The following is a 26327-nucleotide window of genomic DNA, read 5'->3' as shown; positions in this document are numbered from 1 at the left end:
GTACATTTACCGAAGACAGAAGAGATATAATTGATTTATTTTATTTAAATATTATTATCATTTCTTTCTTTGTATTTTTTGTTATCTTATTTCATCTTTAATAATGCGTTATGTACATTATAATGATATCATGTTTCAAACTCGCTCGTTCATAAAGAGAAGAAGATATTAATATTTATCAAGCGAAAAAAATCAATCAGAATTAATGATTATTTTATATAGATTATAAAACTGCATCATCTCAGTTCTAATACAAGTTTTAATATAGTTTCACTACAGAAATTTGTTTAAAAAAATATTTGTTTCTTTATGATTATGCATGGATATCAAAAGAGAATCGTTTATCTTGTATCAAAAAATCTTACATAGACTAGATATTTACAAATATCTTACTAGTATAATCGTGAATCAGCTTTATTTAAGATATATAATGAGATATGCTTCTCATTTTCAAGTTTTGACGTACGAATTGAATATTGTATAAATTGTAAAAAAAAATAATGTATATTTTTGTATCAAAAAAATTTCATAGAGTAGTCAATTGAGCGGGCTCGGGCTGAGCATCTACCTCAAAAATCATTGTTCCGGCACAAAAAGCGAGTTTTGGGAGAGTCATTCGTTTGGTATATCTCGTTTCCAATGGGCCGATATCCAAGCTATACACGCCTCCTTTGAGATATTTGATCATAGCTATAGTCTATAAAAGAAAATATATATAAAACGAAAATATTATCTTACCATAAGAATATATGTTGTAAAAAATATTTTGTTGTAAAAAACATTATGTTGTAAAAAAACAATTATTTTATAATGCGATTATATTAATGAATGACTATATCGTATTATGTTGCATATATCTTAAATTGAAATATTAAAACTCGAGAAAAGAAAATTAACTTTTCTGTTAAATTAAAATATCAATTTCTATAGTTAAAATTAAATTTCTAACAATCTGATACAATGTCATAATACTGATCATTCTCATTTTAAAATGTCATTTTTATTTATCATCTCTCATATTCCCTATAAATAACAATCAGCTCATTGCGATAAGAAAATTTTAGAAGCAATATATGTTTTTACAGTGAAATAGCATGAAATATTATTAAATTTACCGAATGAGATCGCAAATCGACGATCCTAAAGAGATCAGTGTCGCAACCTCCGCATGCAACGTACAAATTTGTCACATATTTTCCAGCATATAACAAACAAGGATAACTGTCCGGCTCCAAGTTGATAATCAGTTTGCCACTACCATAGTCCCATAATTGCAAAGGATTGTTCTTTTGCCACGAACAAGTAAGGATCTGTTACGGAGAAAGAGTCATTTAATTGTAGATATTTTGTAAATATTTCTAACAAATATATATTTATAGCAGATGTTATAGTAATAAACCCAGTTAATATGTTAATATGTAATTATTTAGCGCATAATTCTTTCTAGATTTATTAATGCACAATATTATACTATAATTTGGCATAAATTTGTCAATTTTCTAACAAAATATACACTATATCGAAAAAGAAACATGAAACATGTAATGGGTGTAAAATCAACAAATCTCTGAATATAAACCTCTCTTCCATTTCTACTGATATCTAGACCGTCACCGCACATATGTACACCCGATATAAATCGGAGAGAATGAGCTTGTCTGGTGTCCCAAAACTGAACGGTGTCATCCCAGCCAGCGCTTATTATCTCATGCACGGATTTAGGATTGAAGCAAGCACTGAAGACTCTGGATTTATGACCATCCATGACATCCGGTGAATCGCTACGCGTACGAAACATAAAATGCCTTGGATAATTTATAAGATCAAACTTTTTTATCATTATTTTACGCGGAATCTCTTTCTTTATGAAAGGCTGTCATCTCAGAATATTTTCAACAGGTATAATTACCTTCCATGAAATACTCTTTCCCTCGTCTTTGTTTCTTCGTCGTACAAGTACAGATTCGTATCGTCTCCGACAGTAACAAATTTCGGTAATTGAGGATGATAGGCTAAACCAAGTGTCTGCCGTCTTTCTCGTATCGTGTAAATGCATTGCGCGGTTGGATAATGCCAGCATTTAACACAGCCGTTGGCATCTATGTAAATGATATTTAACATGTAAAATTTAGTATCTCTCACTTTCTTTTTTAACGTGAGTAAACTTCACAATTATATAAATTTAAATTCTTTATAAAACAAAGTCAGGTATGCAAAATACTTACAAGTTGCTATTACAGTATGCGTGATGGGATGTGATCTGTGTATCGGTCGATGCTTTATAGCAGTCACTGGAGCCGGATTCTGCATCATTTCCGCATCACATAGAGTCAATATATTTTCCTTTGAACTAACTTTGTAGAACTTTAAGTTACCATCCGACAAGCCTGCCGCCAAAAGATCGTAAGTTTCCGTATAGCAGATACAAAATATATCTTGATTAACTTCCCTGCAAACTTTACCTGTTTACTTTGCAACTAATTTCAAAAGAGAGAAAGCGAAAGAGAAAAGATGTAGCATTATATATATGTAACATAAATCTGTTTAAAACTAATTAAAAATTACATGAAATTTTGTTCAATAATCTTTTATGAATAACGTAATAATTTACGTTAATTAATAATAATTTATTAATTTTTTACTTATTATTCATATATGAGATTAAATACGTATAATTTTTTAATTAGAAATCCAGACATTTTAAGGAATAAAATGACGTCGATAAATAATATTTTTGCTCAAGTAGGTATTGCGTACAATTGATTGATAACACTGATATTGCCGACCAATTGATAATGTTGCTCCGTATCGGAACGTGTACTGGGAATGGCAGCGGAAGTTTGTATTGAAGCTAATGACGAAGAATGTCCTTCGTAAGTGACGGTGGATGTCATCGAAGGTGATGGTGTGACGTCAAATTTAACGTTGTCTTGGACAGATGGATCGACGGACGTCATGTCGGAAAGTTGCTCATTGATACTGTCGTTATCCATATTCTAGCGAAATCAAGATCATAAATTGTTTATTAAGAAATTATGTAATATAATTATAATAAAAAATGGAATACAAAAGAAAATAGAAAAAAATCGAGAAATTATCTCTCCATTGCGAATTATATTTTATTTAAATTAAATTTTAATACAAGTTTATATGTATATATATATATATATATATATATATATATATATATATATATATATAACAAAGTAAAATATTACTATCAATAAATACCGTGTATGTGACATTAACCTTTTTGAATATTTTATTTAGAAGCAGTTCTTACTTGAAATCTTAATAGAGAGAAAAAAAAATTCTAATGTTTATATGGATAAAATTTTGTAATATATCATACATCTCCTTGTAATGTTTTTATAATTTAAAAATTTGCTAATCATCGTTGACAGAATAAAAAATTATCTTGATTACTTAGAAAACTGAAATTTGAATTAACATGTGTCAAAATTTTAAGACGACGATCGCAATCTGTGATATTAATATATATGATATAAAAATTAAAGTCTAAATTTTTTTGCTCCAAATCAGTATTTATCACCTGCGTTTGTTACAGTGCGAAAAAGAATTTTGTTTTAGGATATCGTAAACATTCTGCATTGATTGATAATTATTATGACGTTATTATGTAAAAAATAATAAAAAAGAAAATGTGTCAACAGCACACGGTGTTCCCAAGCGGTCACCCATCCAAGTACTAACCGTGCCCAGCGCTGCTTGACTTCAGTGATCAGACGAGAACTGGTACTTTACAACGCGGTATGACCGTTGACAGTAGAACTACTTTATAATACACTAATATAAAGAAGCATAATTGATATCTATTTCTATGATATAATTGATGTCTATTTTCTCATGTCAATTACTTTATTTTTTGTTTCATTTTTACGACTTTAAAAAATTTAATCGTGTAAAAATCTGAAAATGAATCATATCTTACAAGTGATGCAGTTATTTTTGAGTTTCAACAATGTAATTGATAAAATGTTCATTCCCCATTATTTAAATAAAATCGCAAAGAATCTCTTCATCAGTTGACATTCTAGTGTACATTACATTAAATTACATTAATTATTTACATTGCATTATATCATTGTGTTGCATTTGCAAGGGAGAATTCTTGTCCAATTTCGTATCGTTGAAAATTGGCCTTTGACGGACGTTCCTTTCCCGATCAGTAGGGCACCAAACGTTTTCTCCGTCCGAGCTTACAATTAGACCCACAACTCGCAACACCTGCGGCCATTTATAGAAAGAAATCTAACCTATAACAGAAAATGATCGTGTGTCATTGGGGGTGTTATTCCGATCTACGAAAGATAACAACAAACCGTATAATTGCTGTCAACGACGTGTAAGTATTGAATATCGGGAGTCGGGATCAGCGGATCGTTGCTGCGCGCATAGATTAACGTTAACGTATGACAAGAGATAAAAGAGAGATGCGTAGAAGCGAGATTTATCTTTCGTATCACGCGAGTTTGAAACGTAACAATAATAGGCCGAGCCTCTTTACGGGACATTGCATACGCGTCGCGTTCGACATACGACGATAATCGCTCTAATTTCACCCTCGAGTGTCGATGCCTGCAATATTGTAGCGAACCTATGCTCGCGTATTTGCCGATGCATTATGCAATATCCGAGATTGTCCGCGTTCCGCCTGAATTGAAAGCCTCTCTTTGCTCCGTTAGGTGAGGTGACGTATTCTCGCGCGCAATTTTTTGTGAATTCGAGAAATAAAAAAAAAACAAAAGCTCGAGAGTTTCTCTTCAAGTTCATTGTGAAGCGCGCCGCACATATTTTGTGCCTCATTGTTATTAATGCTCAAGATATTTGACTAACAGGATTGTACGCAAGTAACTCCGTAAATAACACTTTCTTCCGATTCAATTCTGTAACTGTTCCTCTTTTACATTTCTGTTTTTAATGTTGAAGGTACAGCCAATAATGTCATCGATTAACAGTATCGATTCCCATGAGACGCTACAGTGGGACATGATGGAATTAGCTCGTCATTTGCGGCAGGAAAGACTGTTTGTCAACTCAGAACAGCAAAACTTGCAAAATCTTAATGAACGGGTAAGTAATATTCACATATCTAGTAATTTTCTAATACCAATCGTAATATTTGATATAAAAGCAAATTATAAATCTTTGATATCTGACAAGATAAATTTAAATGCATTAATTTAAATGTATCTTATACGATGTATCTTATGCAAGATTCTATTATTTCTAGGTTTTATATGTATCGTCGCAATTAGCACAGCAAGCATGGGTAACTGCTCAACAGAGAGTTAATCTGAATCGCTTGATAGTAGCAAGACCAGATTGCACTCCAGCGTCATGTTGCCTAAGAGCGAATGCATTGGAAAATTCACATTTTATCGATGCGTATAAGTATCTGCGTTACCAAGCATGTTTATCTTATGGAGAATTTTTGGGTGCGTTGCGAAAATCACCCAAGCTTCTCGCTTCATGTTTGGTCGAAGGAGACAAAGTCATTCCAGAATCAATGCAGACAATTGTGCAGTGCTTAGCTGCTGGATTATACGGCAGCTGCATATTGCCGGAAGACAAAAGTTTGGTTCTCCGATTGCTGAGGTATCTTATGGTGCTGCAGATAATTCCGTCTGATAACCCGCGAAGATTGCTCAGACATGGCACGTGCGCATTTACCAGATTTTATTCTATCTTTCACGAAAGCCTGTTTTCCGCGAAGCTCTTCTTAACGGCAGCTTTGCACAACCCTATCGTGCAATTACTCATGGAAGATGAAATGTTTCTGGACATTGATCCTGACAAAGCGCCTATTAGATTTCCACCTGCAGAAAGATTGAAGAAATTCGGGAAAGAAGGCACACCTGAATATCAAGCAAAGCTGCAACGTTACAGACTGTGGACAGTCAATTCTTTATATCGCATTACGCAGAGATTTATCGTCAATATTCGCGAAACGATACACTGCTTTCCTACAAGTGTCTGCTGGCTTGTAAGACAAATGGCAGGGCTTTTGAGTAAAAATGGAAATGTAGACCCAAAAGAAGTGCACGCTATGTGCACTGATCTTGTATTTACATATTTTATTTGTCCTGCTATAGTTAATCCCGAACCTTACGGTATAACTGATGCACCGATAAGTTATGTCGCGAGATTTAATCTCATACAAGTCGGACAAATTTTACAAATGCTTTCACTGCAGAAATATCAAAGTATTGATAATAAGGTTATTGATTTGTATAAAAAATTTGAGAAAGATTCGGTGTCTTCCATAATAGACTCAATGTTGGATGGTGCGACAGAAGAATTGGAGGAGGAACCAACAATGATTGACAATAATAAACTTCAAGGCCTGTCACGATCCGCAGCACTGTTTACGGAAAGTGAATTGAATTCTTTAATTACATTTTTAAATACGATTATCAATGATAACAATGGAGAAGCAATATCGCATAATACATTTGATAGGAAACAATTAGCAGAGATGCTGTCACAATTACCATCAGGTTTATTGCATAATAATAAATTGAATAATGAATATATGGAAACACCTAATAAACGAGGTGTTACTACAGGGAAAGGTACATTAATAATAATAAAATAGTATTACCCAAATTGTATTATACAATAATACAATTTTTTTAATTATTAGAGATTACAGAAAGCAATAGTAATAAAATATTTTATAATAGGAAAGGGATATAAGGGTATAAGGATGACTACATTTTCACCAAATGTAACAACTGAAAATGTAGAGGAATCTAATGGTACTTCTACTCCTGAAGAGGAAATTTTGGATAAAAATTCTCAAGATGTATTAGTCATACCTTTTGGTCCAACAATTGGAGAATCTGTAGGCCTACTCAGTGAACAGAAAGTCTGTATATATATTAATGTAATATATTTACTGCATGCTATTTATTTATTTTATCATATATTTATTAGAAAGATACTATTAATAGCTAATTAATTATAGCTTATACAAGATTATATATCGCTTATTTCTGAAAATGTGTATGTTTATTTGGGGAAAATTAGTTTTATATAATATTTTTATAAAATTTACATAATGTTATTACATTGTAATATATATATATATATATATATATATATATATATATATATATTTATATATATATATATATTTATATATATATATATTTTTTTTTTTATTACATGTTTTATAATACAAAAATATTTAAAATTAATTGAAATTATCAATTACAATTTCCTTGTCTTATTATTTTTAGGTTTTGTGCATGGAACTCCAAAGCAGTATGGAAAATGGACCTGTTACTTTGAATCTTCCTGATGATGCATCAACTGAACATACTAGACAAGAGAATAGTAATGGCGAACGTATCGAAACGCAGGAAAAGAGGACTCGATTTTCGTTATCACATGACGAAGGTATATCAATTATATGAATATTGACTACTATTGTTTGGCTTTTATAACACATCTACACATTAAAAATAATTAGTATTGTTCGAAGGCTCAATTGGCAATACATCTGATAATTTGGAAGCTGTATCAGAGGCTGCTTCCAATCACAGCATGGCTTCTTCCCTAGAGTTAGAGACAGAAGATCAGAATGATAATCTCTCAGACATGGTGTCTGCTAATGTATCGGGAAGAGGAACTCCTAATATATCAGGTACATTAATTCTATGTCTTATAATATGTTTCTTTTCTATACTTTAATATTTGACTTTTCTATACTTTAAGGGGGGAAATACAATTAGACGGTCAAAAAAATCGAATTTTTTTTTGTCTTAAAAGTTAGGAAATTTCCCGTAGAAAACGCTCGTGAAAGTTTTAAAGCGAAATTCGAAGTCCTTTTACTTATTTTCGACGTTTTTTGAAAACGTGTTTTTCGTCGCACAGCAGGTATCGGAGCGGTCGACCCCAAGGGACGCTTTTTCTATTATGTCTCACTTTAAATAACCTATGGATGAATTTTTATACCTGAGGGTACCACGTACTACATAAATATATATATATACATGCATATATACATATATATATATATATATACGTAAATTAGTGACGGCACACGCCTATAGAGCGAGCATGAGTATCAACTCCGAAATGCGCGTGTTGATGTATAACGGTCAGTGTCTCTCTTCTGCTCGACATAAGCACGTGTTTACAAACTAAACAAACATGTCTTCCTATCCAAAAGGCAGTAGAAGTGAAAATTATCGTCAATCTCACGGAAAAAAAAGAAGATTTCATGGTAATCAACATACCGTTGGCGCGAAAGACAGTAGCTCCGATTTAGATTCGTCGAGTTCGAGTGCCAGTGCAAAAAAACTATCTACAGTTACTAATAATGATATGTCGAGCAGTCCTTTACTAGCATACCGGATTATTGAGTTTTTCTCAGTTTTCAGTGCCCTTGCTGAACTTTTAATGTGTCGAAAGTGTAAACAAGCCATACGCTTTGAAGAAACTTCATCACGAGGATTAGGATTCAAGCTTGTAGTGATTTGTAAATGTGGCAAAAATTTTATTCAGTCAGGACCCCTTGTAAATACAAGTTATGAAATTAACCGACGTATTGTACTCGTGATGCGTTTGCTTGGTGTGGCAAATGAGGGCATAAATTTATTTTGTAACTTCATGGATTTATGTAAAGGACTTTCACAATCTTCATACGATCGTATACTTGATTATTTGCACACGGCTACCTCATCTGTTTTTTCATATTGTTGTGAGAAAGCTGTGGAGGAAGAGAAAAAAGAAAACGAAAAAAATGAACGGCCACTCTTACATTTGAAGGTGTCCGGTGATGGGAGCTGGCGAAAAAGAGGTTTTCAATCTCTATTTGGCGTGACAATTTTGATTGGATATTATTCTGGTAAAATTATTGATTTATTGGTTAAGAGTAGTATGTGTGTTCAGTGTGACAGAAAAAAAAAGGAGTTGAACACTGAAGAATTTTTAAAGTGGTACGATGAACACAAAGAAGATTGTACAAGAAATCACGAGGGATCTGCGGGCAAGATGGAAGTGGACTCCGTACTTGAAATGTTTCAGAGATCTGAAGAGCAGTTCGGTGTGAAGTATAGTAATTACGTTGGAGATGGAGATTCCAAAACCTTTAAAGCCTTGCTTGATGCTGAGCCATATGGCAAAGACCTCATCGTGACAAAAAGCGAATGCATTGGGCATGTGCAAAAAAGAATGGGTAGTCGATTACGAAATCTTAAAAAAACGCAAAAGCTTGGTGATAAAGGAAAACTTACCGATGCACTTATAAAAAAACTTACTCTATATTATGGCCTGGCCATCCGTCGCAATATCGATAGTGTTGAAAACATGAAAAAAGCGATTTTCGCAACTTACTATCATATGTGTTCGACCGACAAGGAGCCTAATCACACGTACTGTCCGAGTGGAGTTGATAGTTGGTGCCATTGGAAAAAAGCGGAAGCTATGGAAGTAGATCCGACTCTTATACCACCCTGCTCCGCTCCACCCAGACGTAAAGGAACACTTGTTGCCGATATACGAAGACTTGTCGAAAGACGACTTACTCAATCGCTGTTTGGGAGGTCACACACAAAACGCAAATGAAAGCTTCAACAATTTGATATGGCGTCTGGCTCCAAAACACCTACATTCTGGCTCAAAAACGGTTGAAATTTCAGCTTATATTGCTGCTGGGGTGTTTAATGAGGGTCTCTCGACGATTTTAAGAGTCATGAACGCCATGGAGATCATCGTTGGCAAGCAGAGCCTCGCATACGCGCAATTGAAGGATTCGGAGTGTATACAGAAACAGGATACTCGAACCTCTCTGGCAAGCCAGGAAGCCCGTAAGGCTCGTAAAGAGCTTCATCAGACAAACAATCAAATGTATGAAGATATTGAAGGCCTTTTGTACGCTCCTGGAATCGCTGATTAAGCTGTAAGTATCAGTTCTCGTTGTTAAAACTTTAAACGCGTTTTTCTCGAAATAGCATTTTTTAAATTGGTGGAAGTTATAACTCAAAAACGGATCGATCGATTTGGCTAAATTTTGAGGATTTCTTCTTTATGATATCAGTTTCTATGTGAACCAAAAAATTACAATTTTTATGTTGCAAAATTTAGTAATTATTGCGAAAAATGACCGAAAAATTGCAATAAAATCGTTATTTTACGGAAAATCAGCTGCCAATTGTCGAATTTTTTTTTTTCACTTTTTAGTGGTTTACCGACAAACTGTAACTATTTTTTACATAAATTTTTTTTGGGGATTTTTTCAGATAAAAATTACGACCTCCAGAGCTTCCATCGTTTTTTTATGGGTCAACTTTGCACCGCTACAGGACCACCATTTTGCTTTATAAAAATTTGAAAAAAATTGTTTAAATACCTTAAACATTTAAGAATATATATACAAAGTTTTGTTGTGATGAAGTAAAAAATTTTCAATGAAAAAAAAGTTTTAAAAATGCGTGATTTTTGATCGTCTAATTGTATTTCCCCCCTTAATATTTGCAAAAAGGATTTTCCGTATTTTTGCAAATTGCATAATTTTGCGTATAAACATTAGGTCGAGATACACCATCGTCCCAAATCACTGAAGGAGACGATGGACGCGCTGTAGGTGAAGTGAGGCAACTGGATTTGCCGCCACCTAACATCCCAACTAAACAAAGCCGATCTGAAATTGATGACAAATTTTGTAAATTTGAAATTAAAAAGCTTATTGAAGGTAAACATACAAATATTGACACACACATAAAAATAATAATAAATTTGAATAATATATTATTTGAACAACATTTACTTAGTAGCAAAATATGTTATTAATATTATTTTTTATTCAATTTATGTTTCCTTTTAGGAGACGAGACTGTTTCTATGGTGTCTGATACTTGGTCTACAGATGTATTGGCCTCAGATAGTGAAATAGTTGAACAACAAGATCGCATACCGTTTCTTGTTCCTCCTGAACAAGTTGCACCTATTCTGCCTCCCGAGCCTACGCCAACCATGTTAGACATTAGTGAAACCGCTTCTGAAGCTTGGAGTACAGATGTATTGGCCAGTGATTCGGAAAGATTGACTGAAGTAGATACTGATGATACTGCTAGTGTTGCCAGGTATATTCTTTTACATATCACATTTAAATATACATATTATATATATACAATATATAATTTTAAATTTTAATTTTAAATTTACAAATTTAAATTTAAATTTTCCCCCCAATTTTAAATTTAAAATTTAAATTTAAAATTTAAATTTAAAATTTAAATTTTTAAATTTAACATTTAAATTTAAAATTTAAATTTTTAAATTCAAATTCTTAAATTTTTAAATTGATATTTTTAAATTTTAAATTGTAAATTTAAATTTTAAATTTTTAAATTTTAAATTTGAATTTTTAAATTTAAATTTAAAAATTAAATTTAAAAATATATATATGTACATGCATAACTTTTTATTAACAAAGTAATTAAAAAATATTATATTTATTCACTTGCAATATTTCCGATATAGATCTGATGATACAGCTAGATCCGAGATAGAAAGTCGCGCCGACTCTGAAGGAAACGAAGAAACGCTTCAATCCGCCACTCCGTGTAAGTATAGCACAATTATATTATCAAGTAATTTCTCTAGTCACAGTTTATATATATAATATGACTTTTATCTTGATGATTTTAGGTCCTGATGGTTCAGGTATCAATTTTTCATCACTTTCGGGAATTCGAGAGGATTCTGATATAGCAACTTCAATAATTCAACCATCACCGACAACATCTCCGTTACCTTCGTCGTCTAACGTAACAGGTCGTGGTGGAACCAAATCTGATTATCGACGTAGTACAATGGAATATGTAGATAAGAATGCTAATAATATAAGCAATGCGGATTACGGTAAACCGTTACGAGAAGATAGGCTGGTCCATTTGATAGATAAACTTCATATTGACAATGGTAAGCAAGTCGAACGTCAGACAACCGCGCACAATCACATCGCTGCAGCCGCAGTCGCACCGGCATTACTGTTAGCTAATCATATTTCTGCGCCTGTTTTGCCAGAAAAGTCCCAGAATGGCGACGCGAAAACAGAGGTTTGCAAATTCTTCGCTTAATTTTTCTGCTACAGTTCATCATATTTTTTCATAAACCTTACACGCGCGTACACAAATTTAACTGTGTGAATATTGTAAATTAGGAGTTGGATAGCTGTATGGTATCAGTCGGAGATACCGTAGGCCGATTGAGTACGGCTAGTTTAACATCCAGTAGCAGTTCTGGATCGGAACCACGTATCAAGAATAACATTTCGGCATCAGATTTACCGTTACCGACGCCAGCAATTAATGGCAATTGTGATGCGATAGACGGCTCGAGTCCCAATTTTTCCAAGCCAAATGCATCAACGGGAGCGATTCCAAAGAGCATAAGTTTTGACATGACTGCAGAGCGAGGCGACAAAGAACTGTTGGATGACGATCAAAAGAACAAGCGTAGTTTCTTTGGTAAATTGAAATTGTCGTTGAGAAATCGTAGAGGTAAAGCAATTCGCGGGACAGACGATAGATGCTACGATCGAGAGGCTGCTGGTGATGGCGTCGATATTTGCAGACATAGAATACGCAGAATTATGTCGGAGGATGTGACGTCATCCAGTAATGTCGCCGGTGGTAAGATTTTAATAAATACCTAATATATCTTCACAATTATATTATAAATAATATGATTTAAAATAGTAATTTTTTCAATCTCTTTCTTAATAATTTTGATATTATATAATTAAATTTTAAATAAATCGAAAAGTAATGCAAGAAAAAGATGTAACTCATTGTATTTTGCAATCTAATAACTTTTCCATTATATAATTTTAGATACTATTGATGACATATTAGCAAAGTACAGGAGAAAACCAAGTGCGGCTAGTGACACAGCTTCAGTTGAAAGCAATCAATCTCGCACAAAAGAGGTTGAAGACGAAAGACTTTCAATTGATCCAAATAATGTAGAGTTATCTTATGCTTTTGTGGATGCTAAAAGAAAATTACGTATGGTACTTAGTACCGCTGACCTTCAACACATTCCATGGAATACTTCTGAGGTATTTGTTACATTAATTTTCTTGTATACGTATACTAATCTCATGTATCAGATAAAGTTTAATCTTTTTTACAAATTTATTAAATGTTCAAATATTTGTCTCTCCTTATGTTTTATGATATTATGTAACGAAATTTTATATAAATATTTTTTTCACAGAGACATTGTTGGTCGCAAAAAGAAAATGAATTGGTTGCATTTTTGCAACTACAATTGGCAGAAGCTATAAACTTGCAGGACAGGGCATTGATAGCTCATCTTCATGAAACTTTACGTTGCGTGCGTTTGTTTAATGATGATGGATGTAGAAAGCTTTTCAAATCACTTCGAGAGGACTATAAAAAACGATCCCCTTATATCGCGTATTTAATTAGATGTCGTCAAGGATTGCTATCGACGTTGGCTCATTTAGATAGGTAACTATATATAGATATTACTTTATGTATAGTATAAGATGCAGTTATCTATATCAATAATTATACATCTTCTAGATTATGCGTGCGAGTTAAATGCGATCGGGATGCTATCAATAATCATCTTGTATCTGTTTGCGTGAGAGTATTTTTGGAGAAGAGAGAGACTTTTCTCTTGCGTTTCTGCGACGAATTTAAAAAGCTTACATTAACCGATGAAAAACAAGATCTTGTAGATAATTTTCTAGGAAAGGTCCATGCCGAAATGGACAACGATCCAATCTGGCAATGTACGTAAATGCAATTGCTTATCGCGTTGTTATTGATCTAGATTTACGGGTCAATATCTAAATTTATCTCATACTTTTTAGCTGCGAGCGCTAATCAGTTAGATTTAGCGAGGGTGGTGGTGGAAAGAACCGTCATGGCACGGGTGTATCATAATGCACTTTATCCAAATGGAGACGGAGATGTATATAGGGACCAGCTTCTTCACGATCACATTAAAAAGTTGGCGAGGGTCGTAAGTCCAAATCACAAGGACCTACGCATTCCAAAGGTTTACCATTACGAATGCCCCTGGCCATGGGCGCAGGCTGAATTGGCTGTGATATCGGCGTATAAGACCCCTAGGGATAAGCTTCAGTGTGTATTTCGTTGCGCGACTACCATCATGAATCTTCTCTCCATGGCGTCGGAAAGAGGGATACCTGCTGCCGATGACCTGATTCCAGTTCTAGTTTATGTCATAATCAAGGTAAATAAGAATTAATAGAAATAATTTTTTTATTAATGAGAAAAATGATTGCATATATTATTAACTATTATTAACGTGCTTAATTTCAGACTAATCCTCCGTCATTGCTGTCGACTGTCCAATACGTGGACAGCTTCTATGGAAATCGATTGGAGGGCGAAGAACAATATTGGTGGACGCAATTCTGCTCCGCGATCGAGTTTATTAAAACGATGGATTAACAGTTTCTCAGGAGTATTATGATATATAAGATTAGATTCGATGCTGTGGTGATAATGTAGAAATGTTGTACCATAATTATAATTTGACGATTTCATAAAAAAGAAAAAAAAAAGAAAAATAACAGAAGACCAATATCTTGCATAAAGCTAGCTGAACAATTTTATGCTCTTCCGGGTATCTTGATTAAAATTCGCAAATAGCAATCTAACTATTAGTTCTTTCGCACGTTATTACGTAACATTAGCAAAGACTGAATATCAGATTATAATACGTAAAAAGTAGGCTTTATCCTTCGTTGTAACTCTATTGTACAATTTCACAAGACATCGAAGAAAAGAAACGTTTAGATATTATTCTATAATTTATGTGTAAACAAAAAATACAAAACTTATAGGATTGATAATCACTTAGCAGGATAAACTGTGTTGGAATACTTTTTCTATATTGCGTCCCCTCTTCCTTGCCCACCCCAAAAACCGGAGCTCCGTCGTAGATTCGTGAGGAATGTCGATTTCGTAGCCACTCTTTCTCAACGTAAATAATCGACATCTATATCCGAATCTTGATCGGTATTATATATATAAAATAAAATAGATTAGCTTTTGCAAATTGGTGAATGCATAATGTCGATGGATATTACGAAAATAGTTCATATTATGTTAAGTATAACATATACTATCAAACTACTATATCACATGAATATTAAATTACTAATAATATTATAAGATATTAATAAAGAACATAATATAGAATAATTTTTGCAAATTTATGAAGGCATAATACCTATTGATATTACGAAAATAATTTATGTTATATACTATTAAATTTCTATCATTAATATTAAATTATTACAATATTATAAGCGATATTAACATATAATAATTTTGAATAATCAACAAATATAGTGTCGCGCCAAGTCACAAACAAAGAGAATCTACATCTATCTGAATCATTCAATTGCGAGTATCTTATAATAAACCAAATATTGGTCAGAAAATGTACATGAAGAAAATAAGTGCTTTTTTGCATTTTGTGCAATAGCACGTAATCTATATAAAATAAACGCGAAAAATAAATGGATACGTGTAAAATAAACAATAACATTAATGAAAACAGAAAAATGCTATCGATAAATTCGTAAATTAAATCTTGTTTAGAACACGTTCTTCAAATCTTGGGTTTTTGCTGGGTCAAATCAACAAATAGGACAGCTATATAAGACTATTAGGGTTGCTAGAGCTGTTAATTACGTAAAAAAGCAATATATACATTTAGTTAAAACAGATTATGAAATAAAACAATGGACAATCCAACTAGATGTTAACTAGTGCTATATCATACAGTATTAGACATTGCAATAGTCGTCAATGAGTTGTGAAGAGCAAAATTTTCAAAATGAGAAAGGAATCGATTGAGACGCAATTTGAACGAGTATAATATTAACACTTTAATGTAGCAATTTAACTGATATACACAAGAGTGATTCGTTCTTATTTATAATAAACAACTAGTAATAATTATCACTTACAGTAAATATATATTATATGTATATAAGGCGCAAAAAGCAAATAAAAACTTTATAACACCTCACAATCATCTTACACAACATTAATATCTTTCCGGTGTTCTACTATCGGTACCGGAACGCATAAAAAGATAATGCTTTGATTTTTGTATTTTTTTTCTTCTTTTTCTCGTTTTGTACGACGTTAGAGTATATATCGCACATGTCACACCCCCGTATGGCGTGTTTTTCGAGGAAAAGGAAGAAAATGATAAATTAATGTTTGTGTCTTCGCGGAATAAATTAACGGATTAATTATCTTTGACCGCGGATTGACACATTTGTTACAATGTAAAACTCCGTCATGCGCAACTTTCGCATTGGCCGCGTCGATAATCGTATGTTTTTTTCTTTTTTTAGGAAAAATCTTCAAATTTCTTCATTCCATCGTGAAATTTTTGTTCGTGTGTATATCGCGAGGGAATATATTCGATTTTTTTTTTCCTAACGAACACGACGTGGGCAGATAAGAAACGTTCAATGTGTCGAAGGACGTACGCGGTTTTCGGACACGGTTACCATGCGAAAGTTTGACAAATTATATCCGTCGAATGGGATAAACAATACGAGATAGAACACGTACACTTCGTATACTTAGCACCGCGATATAGAACCACATATCAAAGTAACAATAAATTACATTATTATAATAGAAATACAGAAGAAGTAGGAATTATAGAGCGCGTTGAGAGTTAAATACGCTTAGACGTCAGCAATATGTGATTTGATTTGAAATCTTAGAGGGAAAAATTTGTCAAGGGGGTATACAGCAATTATTTCCGTGATTATTAAACGATGGTGGTATTGTAAGACACCGAGAAGATTGTGAAAAAACATACGCATCGAATAGGTGAATTTACGCACAAGGAAGAGATTAATTTATCTATCGTAGAACGTCTAACGTGTTTTCTGCGTTACATCTACGAGAAAAAACATTGGGCACTGACTCGAAATTTGTGTAGTATTCTAATGACGCGCATTTTTTCCTCCACACATAATTAACTTTCATGATTCACATTGGACCTTGAGTCACGTAACACGCAAAACGATTTGCAAGACACTCCAATGTCAAACGCTTCAATGGAATGCAAATTAATGAATTAACGAAGCGAAATTCAATCATTGACTCTCGATGAGCTTCAAATTAAAACGTAAGAAATAATTTAAAAAAATGATATGTATAAATCGAGACAAACCATCAGATTCATTCAATTCAATAAAATAAAATGTAAAATCTTTAGAAATTTAGATGTTCGATGTACGTAAAAAAAAGTCTCAACAGCATCTCAAAATTTTCTTACATAATTCAATTAAATAAATTCAGCATAGAGTGAGTATATAAATTGTGTAGAGATAAATTTCTCAACATTTTATCATAAATACGAGACATAATTTTGCACATGCATTCAAATTCTTAGACTCTTTTGAGAAAGTGAACAGCTGCAATTGATTCGCGAGCTACGCGCCTCTGACAAACATTATCGAAGTAGACACTAGAACATGTGTTGGCAAGAAGGTGCGGAAAAAGTTTTAAGGCATACGTTCTTTTTGAAAATCGGCGATACATTCGATAGAAATAGCTCTATATAGAATCTTGCTGATAAAACTTTGATATATAAGCGATTAACTCGCAATATCATTGATATTCTCTAGGGAAGAAACTCTCTATAAGTGTAGTCACAAGAACGCGCTACGATCCTTAGGCAAGAGAGAAATCATAGAGTAGATAGATTAGAATATTGGGATTATAATAAGAGAATGCGATAGAGTTAAATTTCGAGAAAACTTACGTCTCTTTCATATTCGGTAAACGTTACTGCATCGTCCTCAAATATATCTCTGTCATAGATCGATACCAAGTGAGAAATACAGATCGAAGAAACGTCCATTAGGTGTCTACGGACGATTATAGATGCAAATAGCCGTCTTTCCGACTTGTCATTTCTCATTAAGGTAATAACATGTGTGAGAAACTATTTTAACGATTTCGTATTCTATATAGGTCTATATATGTTTGTATATATGTATAACTCTTAATTTTTCGTATGGCTTAGTTTAGGAATCACGACAGCAAATGTCATCGATATCTGTCTCGCTTTAACGAACGTAATCGAATCTTCTCTCTCTCTCTTTCTCTCTCTCGCGCGTTTTATATATGTATATATAATATAAATATTTGTTCTTAAAATCTTTTTCTTTGTGCGTCTCATATGCGCGTGCAATTTTCCGTCAACTATCGCATTAACTTCTTAAAACGACGGCCAAGAAGGGATCGCTTCGTGAGGAGAAATATAGAGGTAAAAAAAAAAGGAGATTCGCAATTGATTTCTATCGGCTCCGGTGCATCTATTCCTTTTGTGCATATATCTTGCGAGTCACAGATATGAATGTCAGAATGTAAAAGAATGCGATTAGGCAGAAAAGTTCTCCGAGAGAACAAAGGATGCACAGGCGGTCTCTCAAGAATATCTCGATGAAAATGAAACTTTCAGCATGATCGAGACACGGGTTCCATCAAAGATAGAATTACGTCGCGAACGCGCTATCACAATCCTTTTTCTCTTACTTATAAAAATTATTTATGTCGATACGAACAAAGAGAGAGAATGTATATATTATATATTATTACAAGAACAAAAATGTTAAGTGACGATACACATATTTCTCGCAATCCTTGCATAATACGCGCAGTTGAACTCTGATCAAAAAGCGCTTTCGATGATTATTTTATCTGTAAAATGAGTCCCTAGATGTATCGTTTGTTAAAGTGTTTTGCTTGTTTACATTATTTATATCGCATTCTTAATTTTTAATATCGGGAAATGCTGCAGTGCTGTTTCTTTTCTCAATCTACGATAAATAATTGAATATAATTGTATGAGAAGGAACTAAAAAACGCTTAATAGTTGATATAAATTTTAAGTAAATGTTAGAAATAAAATATATCGCATGATATGATATGGGATTGCGAATGGATTCCGTTCGTGTGTAACGCGTTTCACAGATTTTATAAAAATAATATTATATATACACAACATATTAATCACGCAAAATTAAAATTTGATCGATAATCTAGTTCTTTCTTGTATATCTAATATAAAAGAGCAATTTTTCGATCAAGTGAAAGAATGCACTTCGAACATTCGTTTGTACGCGCACTAACACTTTAAACACAAGCTAAAAAATTAAATTAATTATCCTAATCTTCGACCCAAGCATCGATTAAACGTCTTAGAAATTGTCATCGAAATGTTTAAAGACGTCTCGTCGACAGTGTTTATAGATATAGTTAATTATAATTATCGACCGAGATAGTTTTAGATAATTAATTGACGAATCGATTCATTAATTTTAATAAGTAAACAACTATTTTCTAGATATATTCTTCAAGAATCTTTTAAGCGTCTTTTTACGTATCTCTAAATGTCTTTTCGGCTTTAATATTATTGAATCTAATAGACGAAAGTATATGACTCGCGTGAAAATAAATTCAACAAATAGTGAGCAAATGTTGTCCTTTGACAGGTGTTTTTGACACTTGCGACTCAACACGCGTTCACGCAACAGAGAAGATGTAGATTTATTATCTCGTGAATGCTTGCGCGTAAAATGTAATTTTATTGCTTTAAATTAAAATAAGAAATATATGATATACATTTGTGCTTTGAAATGTGCATTTATATATTCAATTGATTGCAATTGAGAATGGAAATAAGATGTTTCGCGAATAAATATTTTTCGCATAAGACAACAAATTATCTCATCATGCGAGCATTCACGAGTGGATACAATATTAATTATGCGATTAATGTAAGCACATTTCCCTTTCTGCATTTCGCGATATCTTTCAATTCCCGATTTATTGCAATTTATGTGCATCTCTTATGTGTGCTTTTTATAAAAATATCTCAGTAAAATACTACTATTCCATTTTCTTAGATAATGCAGTGTCGAATGCGAAGTATAATTTACACGATGTATTATTGCGTAATAATTATGTAATTATAATCACGTCATAATAAGCATTAACGTCTTTCGCACAATTTTGGCGACTATAAAATTCATATTATAACTTATCACTTTATAGCGAGATAATAAAATAAGTTAATTAATATGCAAAACTGTAGACATATTCATATCGATGACAAAAGAAATTTAAATTCTAAAACGCAACGTATATGTTTATTTTTTTAATAATAATGTATATATTGGAAAATTCACATAAAGTATATATCAATATTCTTATCGATGTTACATCGCGTCAGAGTAATTTATAATGATGAAAAGTAGTTAACATTGATTATGTTTCTATAAAGAGAGCGATGATTATATGACTTTTATATTACGTTGACAAATGAATTAAATTGATAATTTAGTAAATTGATATAATCGAATACGATTTCTTTCAACAATATTAATTTTGTATTTGAAGAAAAAAGTATTGAAAGTAGATTAAAATGAGATGAAATTCAAAGAGACGCGTACAAATCGACACGATTCCAAGTTAATTGAAAATAGTATTTGAGATAACTCTTTCATAGCAGAAATTTTTAATAATTTTTAATAATTTTTAATAATTTAATTCTTTAAAAATTTTAATAGTCTTCATACGATTATCAATCGCGATTGCTTCATTACCGCTCGTGTTCCGTCAAGCCTCGACACAACTTTGATATTATTCACTTCATGTTCGTCATTATCGAAATATCGAATGCATTGTGAAATATCGAGCTGTACGATATCGAATGCATTTCATGCTATTTTGAAATCATGTCACTTTAAAAATTTTTTTCGAGCCGTGTAAATTTAGTCGGGATATTTTCTCATGTTTATTGCTTTCTTGATTTGTTCCAAGGTACAATTAACTGCCGCCGCGTATTTAATGTAACGTATTGGCAGTCCTATGCTATATGTTATAATATAGATTTCGTTTTTAATCAACGCAACTATATTTTCTTTTTTGCTGTAAATCCAGAACCTCCGTCATTGTCGTTTCTTTTCGACACCTTGTTATAGAATAAAATCTTTCCACATTTAATATAATCGGAAAAGTTCACAAGAGTAATTTTAGAATCTTAACGTGTATTATATATATATTTATATGTATATATTACCTAATGAGGTTATTTATTTGTTTATACAATGACTATATACTGAAAGATTAAAGATATCATTAAATAGTCTTTATCCTTAAATATTAATGAGCACGAGATGAATAGATGTACATCTTAGAAAGTACAATAGCGATATATTATAATAGAGATTTGTGTGTGTGTGTGTTTGTGTTGTGTGTATCTATATTTAATATATATATATAATATTTATATATTTGCATCTCTCTGTGTATGTAACGCGTTTCTGCAAAATACAATACTTGCGCGTAACGTCTCCAAACATAATAAAATCAAAAACTCTCTTATAGCATTCGTTATACACCGCAACATTTTACAACATTGCATTGTCGGACCGGATGTCTCATTGGGAGACAGCCTAGCGCAATGAAAGTGTTCTCCGAAATAGATATCGATCATGAATGGAAAAGCGATCGTACGCGATTAAATACGTTTGTAAGAGATAAACGGGAAGGGGAGGAAGAAGGAAATGCGATGTGAAGGGAAAAGCTCTCACCAGAGAAAGACGAACTGAAAATAATATATAAGAGGATCCATCCTCTCTCGACGGACAACGAATAAGCCATCGGTCGAAAATCACTCTCCATCGTACATCGAAAAATATCGTTTATGTGCGCGCTCGTGTTTACTTTGTAATTCATCATACTCGACTGCCCGATCGTGCAATAGCTAGAGAACCGTCATAAACCATAAAACGTCAAACTCTGCTGCTGCGTGTGTATTCGCGTGGACGAAGATTGCGATCCCTTGCCATTCTGAATTTTCATCAATAATGTATAATGTAAGTGTGTGTATATACGTGTATTTATGTATATATAATTATCGCGATCTCAATCGATCGATACTTATCGGACGATGGGGCGATAAGGCTCGCACCTCGAGCGGCTCGAGCCGTCTCTTTATCGCTTTCGCTTCTTTATATACGGGGCACGCGCATACGCAAAATGGATATACATATATGCATACTTCTTACACGCTCACATAGGACGCACGCATTCACAAAAATAAATCTCTAAATACGGCACGCGTGCGCGCGTGAAGATTCCTCTTCTTTATCCGTCCGGTCGCTCGGCCAAGCGCGATTCCTTCGCTAAAGCTGAGGGCCAGTCGCTCTGATCGGCAAGGATGCGTTTCATTTCCTTTAGCGAGATTGGAAAGAGGCGAAAATCTTTATGCTCTATCCGACTACAATTATTCATTCTAACCATCGTAACGACAAAGATCACTAAAAATGATAAAATGACGACGAGATGAATATAATAGTAATGTTAAAGGACAAACTCTCCGCGATTCGATCGGTTAGCTCTGCGAGATCTCGATCGCTAGGACGTTGTAGAGCGAATCGAGACGTCGCAACGGGACGATAAACTGATCGCTGCTTCTTCCCACGGATACGTCGAATCGAGAGTATTTTCTTCGCAGCGTCTTCGACGTATCCGTGACACGACAATCGTTACGCGGTCACATTTCTTCCTTCCGCTAGATCAAGCTCTAAATCCGTTTCTAAGCATGTTGCGTGTGCATGTGTGTAACTGGCAAATGCGTCTTGCTAGCGCGCGATTTCGATTTCGCAGTGACCTTTGCCTGGGATCGCGAATCTCTAATCGCTAAATTTCGTTGCTAGCGCGCAGTAAGACGCCAAGCGAGTGTAAGTCTTTTCCTTTAATGGGTCAGTCCGTAATAATAATGAGCCGAGATACTCGGGGAAAGGGAGGCTCCGTGGTTGAGGGCGGGAGATACGATAGCGCGTGTCATCGAAGGGATGGATGTCCGTCCGCGTCTTCGGTATTTTAAATACCAACGCGACGATGCGTAAGAGGACGATCACGACCGCGATCGGAAGCTGCGAGCTTCCTGCGTTCGCGCGAGAGACAATTCATAATTCACGGAAACGGCAGTCCGAAGATGCGTCGATGCGCGATGCGATCCCTCTCATATGTACAAGAGTCTGCTGCTGATGACACGCGACGCGTTCGATCTTCAGAGAGCGATCCCTGGAGAAAATCGAACGTTGTCGCACGTCGGAGAGTTTAGTCTGCCATGCACCCGCGGCTACCGATAATCACGGATATTTTACGAACACAGAGTATTTTAGAATTTCGCTAATCCCATCATTTCGAACGGCCGGCACAGCCGGCGAAATTCGGCGACGGCATCGACGCAACGTCGGACCAGAGTTGATCGAGCGACGCGGACCGGCTTCCCTCCTCTCGCGTTGTTTCTCGGGCGTTTCTCAGGATGGCTCCGCGGATCGAGCGCAGCGCGGCACATACGATCCGAAAAGGCGTAACAAGCTTCTCGCTAAACCGATCCGTTTGAACGAAACGGAGCGACTGGACTAGTCTTGTAGACTAGCTTGCGGTATGCGCAAGCGCCATGGGCCCAGTGACCCTGGACCTCTCGGATACCGGCCTAATTTATAGAAGCCTTCACTAGCACGCACTTGTGCTCACGCATAATGTGCGTGATCGTAGAATATCCGCGAGAAACTACCAAGACGATATCTTTGAGTAATGAAATATACTTTCTAACTCATTACTACTCGGAAGATATCAATTTGAATGATCGTATTAATCAAAAAGATTGCAATTTGTTCTTTTTACATTCAACTTTCAAATAAAATACTCGTTGAAATTTCACACATGACGGAAAGTATCTAATAATCAAATATTAATGTATTATAATTGTTGCGATTTTAAAAGATATCATTAATCGTGTTTTAATTGTTAATCATAAAATGGAGAAATTTTTTTCTATTATTCCCTGTATCGAATATAATCTATTATCAAAACACAATGGTTCTCTTATTCAACAACAATCATAATTTATGCATTAATATCGTTCTCAAATAAAAAATGCTCACAAAGTGAAACAATTTCCATGGGATAGTAACTTATTTCGGATAGTTGGAATCAATCATGACAGACGAATTATACGCATCCAAGCGTCCTACAATCAAAAGCTTATATAATAATTATTAGATTAAAATCAAAAAGAAAAAAACAAACATATATAAAGATAACGTTTCGGTAAGTTTCTCGATATACCAATAAATTTGGAGGACAAATTTCTACGATCGTGCCGCTTCCGCTTGGGATATCAATTGGGCCGGGCTCCGATTCGGGTATGCAGATGGCATATCGATATTTGTCTGTATTGGCCCAGGGCCTCACTGAGCTTGTGCACTAGGATCGCACTGCAACAGTCGCACAATAGATGGGTCGCTCTTCGCACCCTCTATAAATTCGTCAAGCGATAGCTTGCCGTCCTTGTTCTTATCCATCTGTCGGAATATCTTATCAGTTCGTTTCTCCGGCGTCGACTCGTCTTCCGGCATCTTCATCACGGAGCCCACCATCTTGTAGATCGCCTGAAATCAATGTTACAATAAAGTGAAATGGAATAGAGTTTGTATGTCGAGGAATATTAGTTGCCTCAAAATTACGTACAAACAAATTTACAATATTAAGAAAAAGTTCCATACAATGAAAAAACATTTCATGATGATTGATCGATATCGATAATATTTTATAGTAATAGAAAAAAACACTAAAAAATGTAAAAATGCAATTGCCTTATAATTGTAATGTGCAATTTATAATAAAATGTAATGTGTAAATGTCACATCGAATATTTTCAATTGCATATCATAGTCAATTTTCTCTCAATAGAGATTAAATATAAAAATCTAATCTTTTTATCAAGTACATGTATATCTTATATATATTTTACATCTCTTATAACAATTCAAATACAAAATCTTTTAAATCAATTATAAATTTAGAAAGAAAAAAATTTATATTTTGAATAATATATCTTTTTTTCAATTACGCATTGAAGATCGTGTGACATACATAGAGCTCTGGAGAGAGTCGTAAATCGAAAAAAAAAACAACATTTTTTAATAAAGCAGAAGCAATGATATAGTTGACTATACATGTATCAGGCTTGCGAGAAGTAAAATTATTATATCGTAAATTGTTGAAATATACTCTTCGCAGCCCTTTATTTGAACGGCACGTACCGTTACGATCTCGAGCATCTCTTGTCGCGAAATGTAACCGTTGCCATCCAGGTCATACATGCTGAAGGCCCACTTTAACTTCTGCTCCAACTTGCCGCGGGACGTTACGCTGAGGGCGCAGAGAAATTCCCGAAAATCGATCGTGCCGTCGCCGTTCGCATCGAACGTCCTGAATACATGCTCCGCGAACTAGGAAGAGAGAGAAAGAGCGAGGGAAAGAGAGAGAGAAAGAGAGAGAGAGAGAGAGAGAGAAAGGAAATTATGATAAATTAAGAAAAAAAAGAAAATCTGAATAATTTCGCGAGACCGCACATGGCACGCAATATGTAAATAAATTTATCGATCATACGCGATGTCTATATACGTACGGTGTATTTTTATCGCGAGATTTTTCCATTTACCTTTGACGCGTCACCGTAAGGAAAGAAGTTGCCGTATATTTTCTTGAATTCTTCCACGCTGAGGTGGCCGCTGGGACAGTCTTTTAAGAATCCTTTGTACCACTCCTGAATCTCCGCATCTTGAAAAGAAAGGATCATAAAATATTATTTATACCCAGCTTGGCCAACGTTACTCACACGTTTCCGGGTAAATCGGCGAGCTAAAATATTTATTAACACGACGAGTTTATTACATATCGCATACGTCACATTTGCAAATGTTCAAAAAATTTTCCAATGCGTTCTAAGCAAAAATACTCTTCTTGTCAGAGAGAAAAATGTATAATATTCTCATATCTTTAGAAAAAAATCTGATGCAAGACTCACTTTAATCTCGAAGGAAAAACTTAATTATTACTTTAGATTTCATATGCATATTGTAGATAAGACAAATATTGAATAGCACACGGAAAACGTTAAGTCTATTAATTATCCGTACAAAACGAACGCACCTGAGAATTCGGTATTCTGCTTGAGGTCCTCCAGCACTTCCGGCTTTAACTTGCTGTTTTGCTTCCCCATGGCTGTTTAAAGTCCTTCCCTTCCAGAATCCCTGATTTTCCGACGAATCCCGGGACCCAATTAGAAGATAATTAAGCTCTAACTAGACTACTATTCTAATAGTGCCGTTAAGCACAATACGCTTCGCGGCTGGTATTCTCCACCAGACACGCCTGAAA

General features: G+C 34.1%; 3 protein-coding genes, 1 non-coding gene and 1 pseudogene across 13 annotated transcripts in view; 2 read left to right on the top strand and 3 right to left on the bottom strand.

Annotated features, from left to right (window-relative positions):
• Positions 1 to 196: 196 nt before the first annotated feature.
• Positions 197 to 4246, bottom strand: LOC145971774 (uncharacterized). 4 transcript variants are annotated; one of them, XM_083099806.1, is made up of 7 exons: positions 4092 to 4246; positions 2758 to 2996; positions 2226 to 2449; positions 1910 to 2099; positions 1580 to 1805; positions 1116 to 1310; positions 197 to 697 (listed from the first exon to the last, which is right to left on the bottom strand). In XM_083099806.1, exons 2-7 carry the CDS (start codon positions 2991 to 2993, stop codon positions 527 to 529), a joined length of 1242 nt encoding a protein of 413 aa, XP_082955932.1. In that variant the 5' UTR covers positions 2994 to 2996; positions 4092 to 4246; the 3' UTR covers positions 197 to 526. The 4 variants fall into 4 exon arrangements, with proteins under 4 accessions (XP_082955932.1, XP_082955930.1, XP_082955933.1 ...); XM_083099804.1 differs by lacking the exon at positions 4092 to 4246 and adding an exon at positions 3250 to 3453; XM_083099807.1 differs by lacking the exon at positions 4092 to 4246 and adding an exon at positions 3250 to 3451 and having other exon boundaries at positions 1580 to 1781.
• Positions 3666 to 3785, bottom strand: LOC145972598 (5S ribosomal RNA). The gene has a single exon (XR_014439233.1). It is a non-coding gene; the product is annotated as a 5S ribosomal RNA (ribosomal RNA).
• Positions 4105 to 14907, top strand: Gapvd1 (GTPase activating protein and VPS9 domains 1). 6 transcript variants are annotated; one of them, XM_083099793.1, is made up of 17 exons: positions 4106 to 4366; positions 4951 to 5094; positions 5255 to 6596; positions 6708 to 6892; positions 7266 to 7425; positions 7499 to 7672; positions 10562 to 10723; positions 10856 to 11114; positions 11515 to 11597; positions 11683 to 11955; positions 12061 to 12092; positions 12197 to 12668; positions 12870 to 13096; positions 13255 to 13511; positions 13587 to 13798; positions 13880 to 14265; positions 14355 to 14907. In XM_083099793.1, the coding sequence occupies exons 2-17, from the start codon at positions 4963 to 4965 to the stop codon at positions 14484 to 14486; spliced, it is 4488 nt and encodes a 1495-aa protein (XP_082955919.1). In that variant the 5' UTR covers positions 4106 to 4366; positions 4951 to 4962; the 3' UTR covers positions 14487 to 14907. The 6 variants fall into 6 exon arrangements, with proteins under 6 accessions (XP_082955918.1, XP_082955919.1, XP_082955917.1 ...); XM_083099791.1 differs by adding an exon at positions 4707 to 4863 and having other exon boundaries at positions 11683 to 12092; XM_083099790.1 differs by adding an exon at positions 4707 to 4879 and having other exon boundaries at positions 11683 to 12092.
• On the top strand, positions 7708 to 10553 carry LOC145971772 (uncharacterized; annotated as a pseudogene). The gene is made up of 2 exons (XR_014438976.1): positions 7708 to 9931; positions 10272 to 10553. The product of XR_014438976.1 is annotated as an uncharacterized LOC145971772 (transcript).
• A 1002-nt stretch (positions 14908 to 15909) lies between the features above and the next one.
• Nca (neurocalcin homolog) overlaps positions 15910 to 26327 on the bottom strand; it is a 149922-nt gene continuing 139504 nt past the window's right edge. The window contains exons 2-5 of the mRNA XM_083099809.1: positions 26100 to 26321; positions 25609 to 25727; positions 25208 to 25396; positions 15910 to 24553 (exon numbers count right to left, since the gene is read on the bottom strand). Coding sequence (XP_082955935.1) covers positions 24353 to 24553; positions 25208 to 25396; positions 25609 to 25727; positions 26100 to 26169 — 579 coding nt within the window. The 5' untranslated portion in view covers positions 26170 to 26321 and the 3' untranslated portion in view covers positions 15910 to 24352. The remainder of the gene's footprint in view (positions 24554 to 25207; positions 25397 to 25608; positions 25728 to 26099; positions 26322 to 26327) is intronic.

The sequence above is a fragment of the Camponotus vicinus genome, unplaced genomic scaffold (genome assembly GCF_025532165.1).
Source record: "Camponotus vicinus isolate PSW18456_S1 unplaced genomic scaffold, iyCamVici1.0 SCAF_5, whole genome shotgun sequence".
Taxonomy (NCBI): Eukaryota; Metazoa; Arthropoda; class Insecta; order Hymenoptera; family Formicidae; genus Camponotus; species Camponotus vicinus.
The sequence above is the reverse complement of the archived record's forward strand: the minus strand, read 5'-3'. Positions and strand labels throughout refer to the sequence as shown.

What these genes read in the sequence shown, in the direction of transcription:
- Gapvd1 (XM_083099787.1), top strand. Translation starts at nt 4,942, where the DNA reads ATGTTGAAGGTACAGCCAATAATGTCATCGATTAACAGTATCGATTCC. An exon ending in GCTTCAATCCGCCACTCCGT is followed by an intron (nt 11,598 to 11,682) that starts GTAAGTATAGCA and finishes TGATGATTTTAG; the next exon opens with GTCCTGATGGTTCAGGTATC. An exon ending in TTCCATGGAATACTTCTGAG is followed by an intron (nt 13,097 to 13,254) that starts GTATTTGTTACA and finishes TTTTTTTCACAG; the next exon opens with AGACATTGTTGGTCGCAAAA.
- LOC145971774 (XM_083099806.1), bottom strand. Translation starts at nt 2,993, where the DNA reads ATGGATAACGACAGTATCAATGAGCAACTTTCCGACATGACGTCCGTC. An exon ending in GCATACTGTAATAGCAACTT is followed by an intron (nt 2,100 to 2,225) that starts GTAAGTATTTTG and finishes TCATTTACATAG; the next exon opens with ATGCCAACGGCTGTGTTAAA. An exon ending in GAAAGAGTATTTCATGGAAG is followed by an intron (nt 1,806 to 1,909) that starts GTAATTATACCT and finishes AAATTATCCAAG; the next exon opens with GCATTTTATGTTTCGTACGC.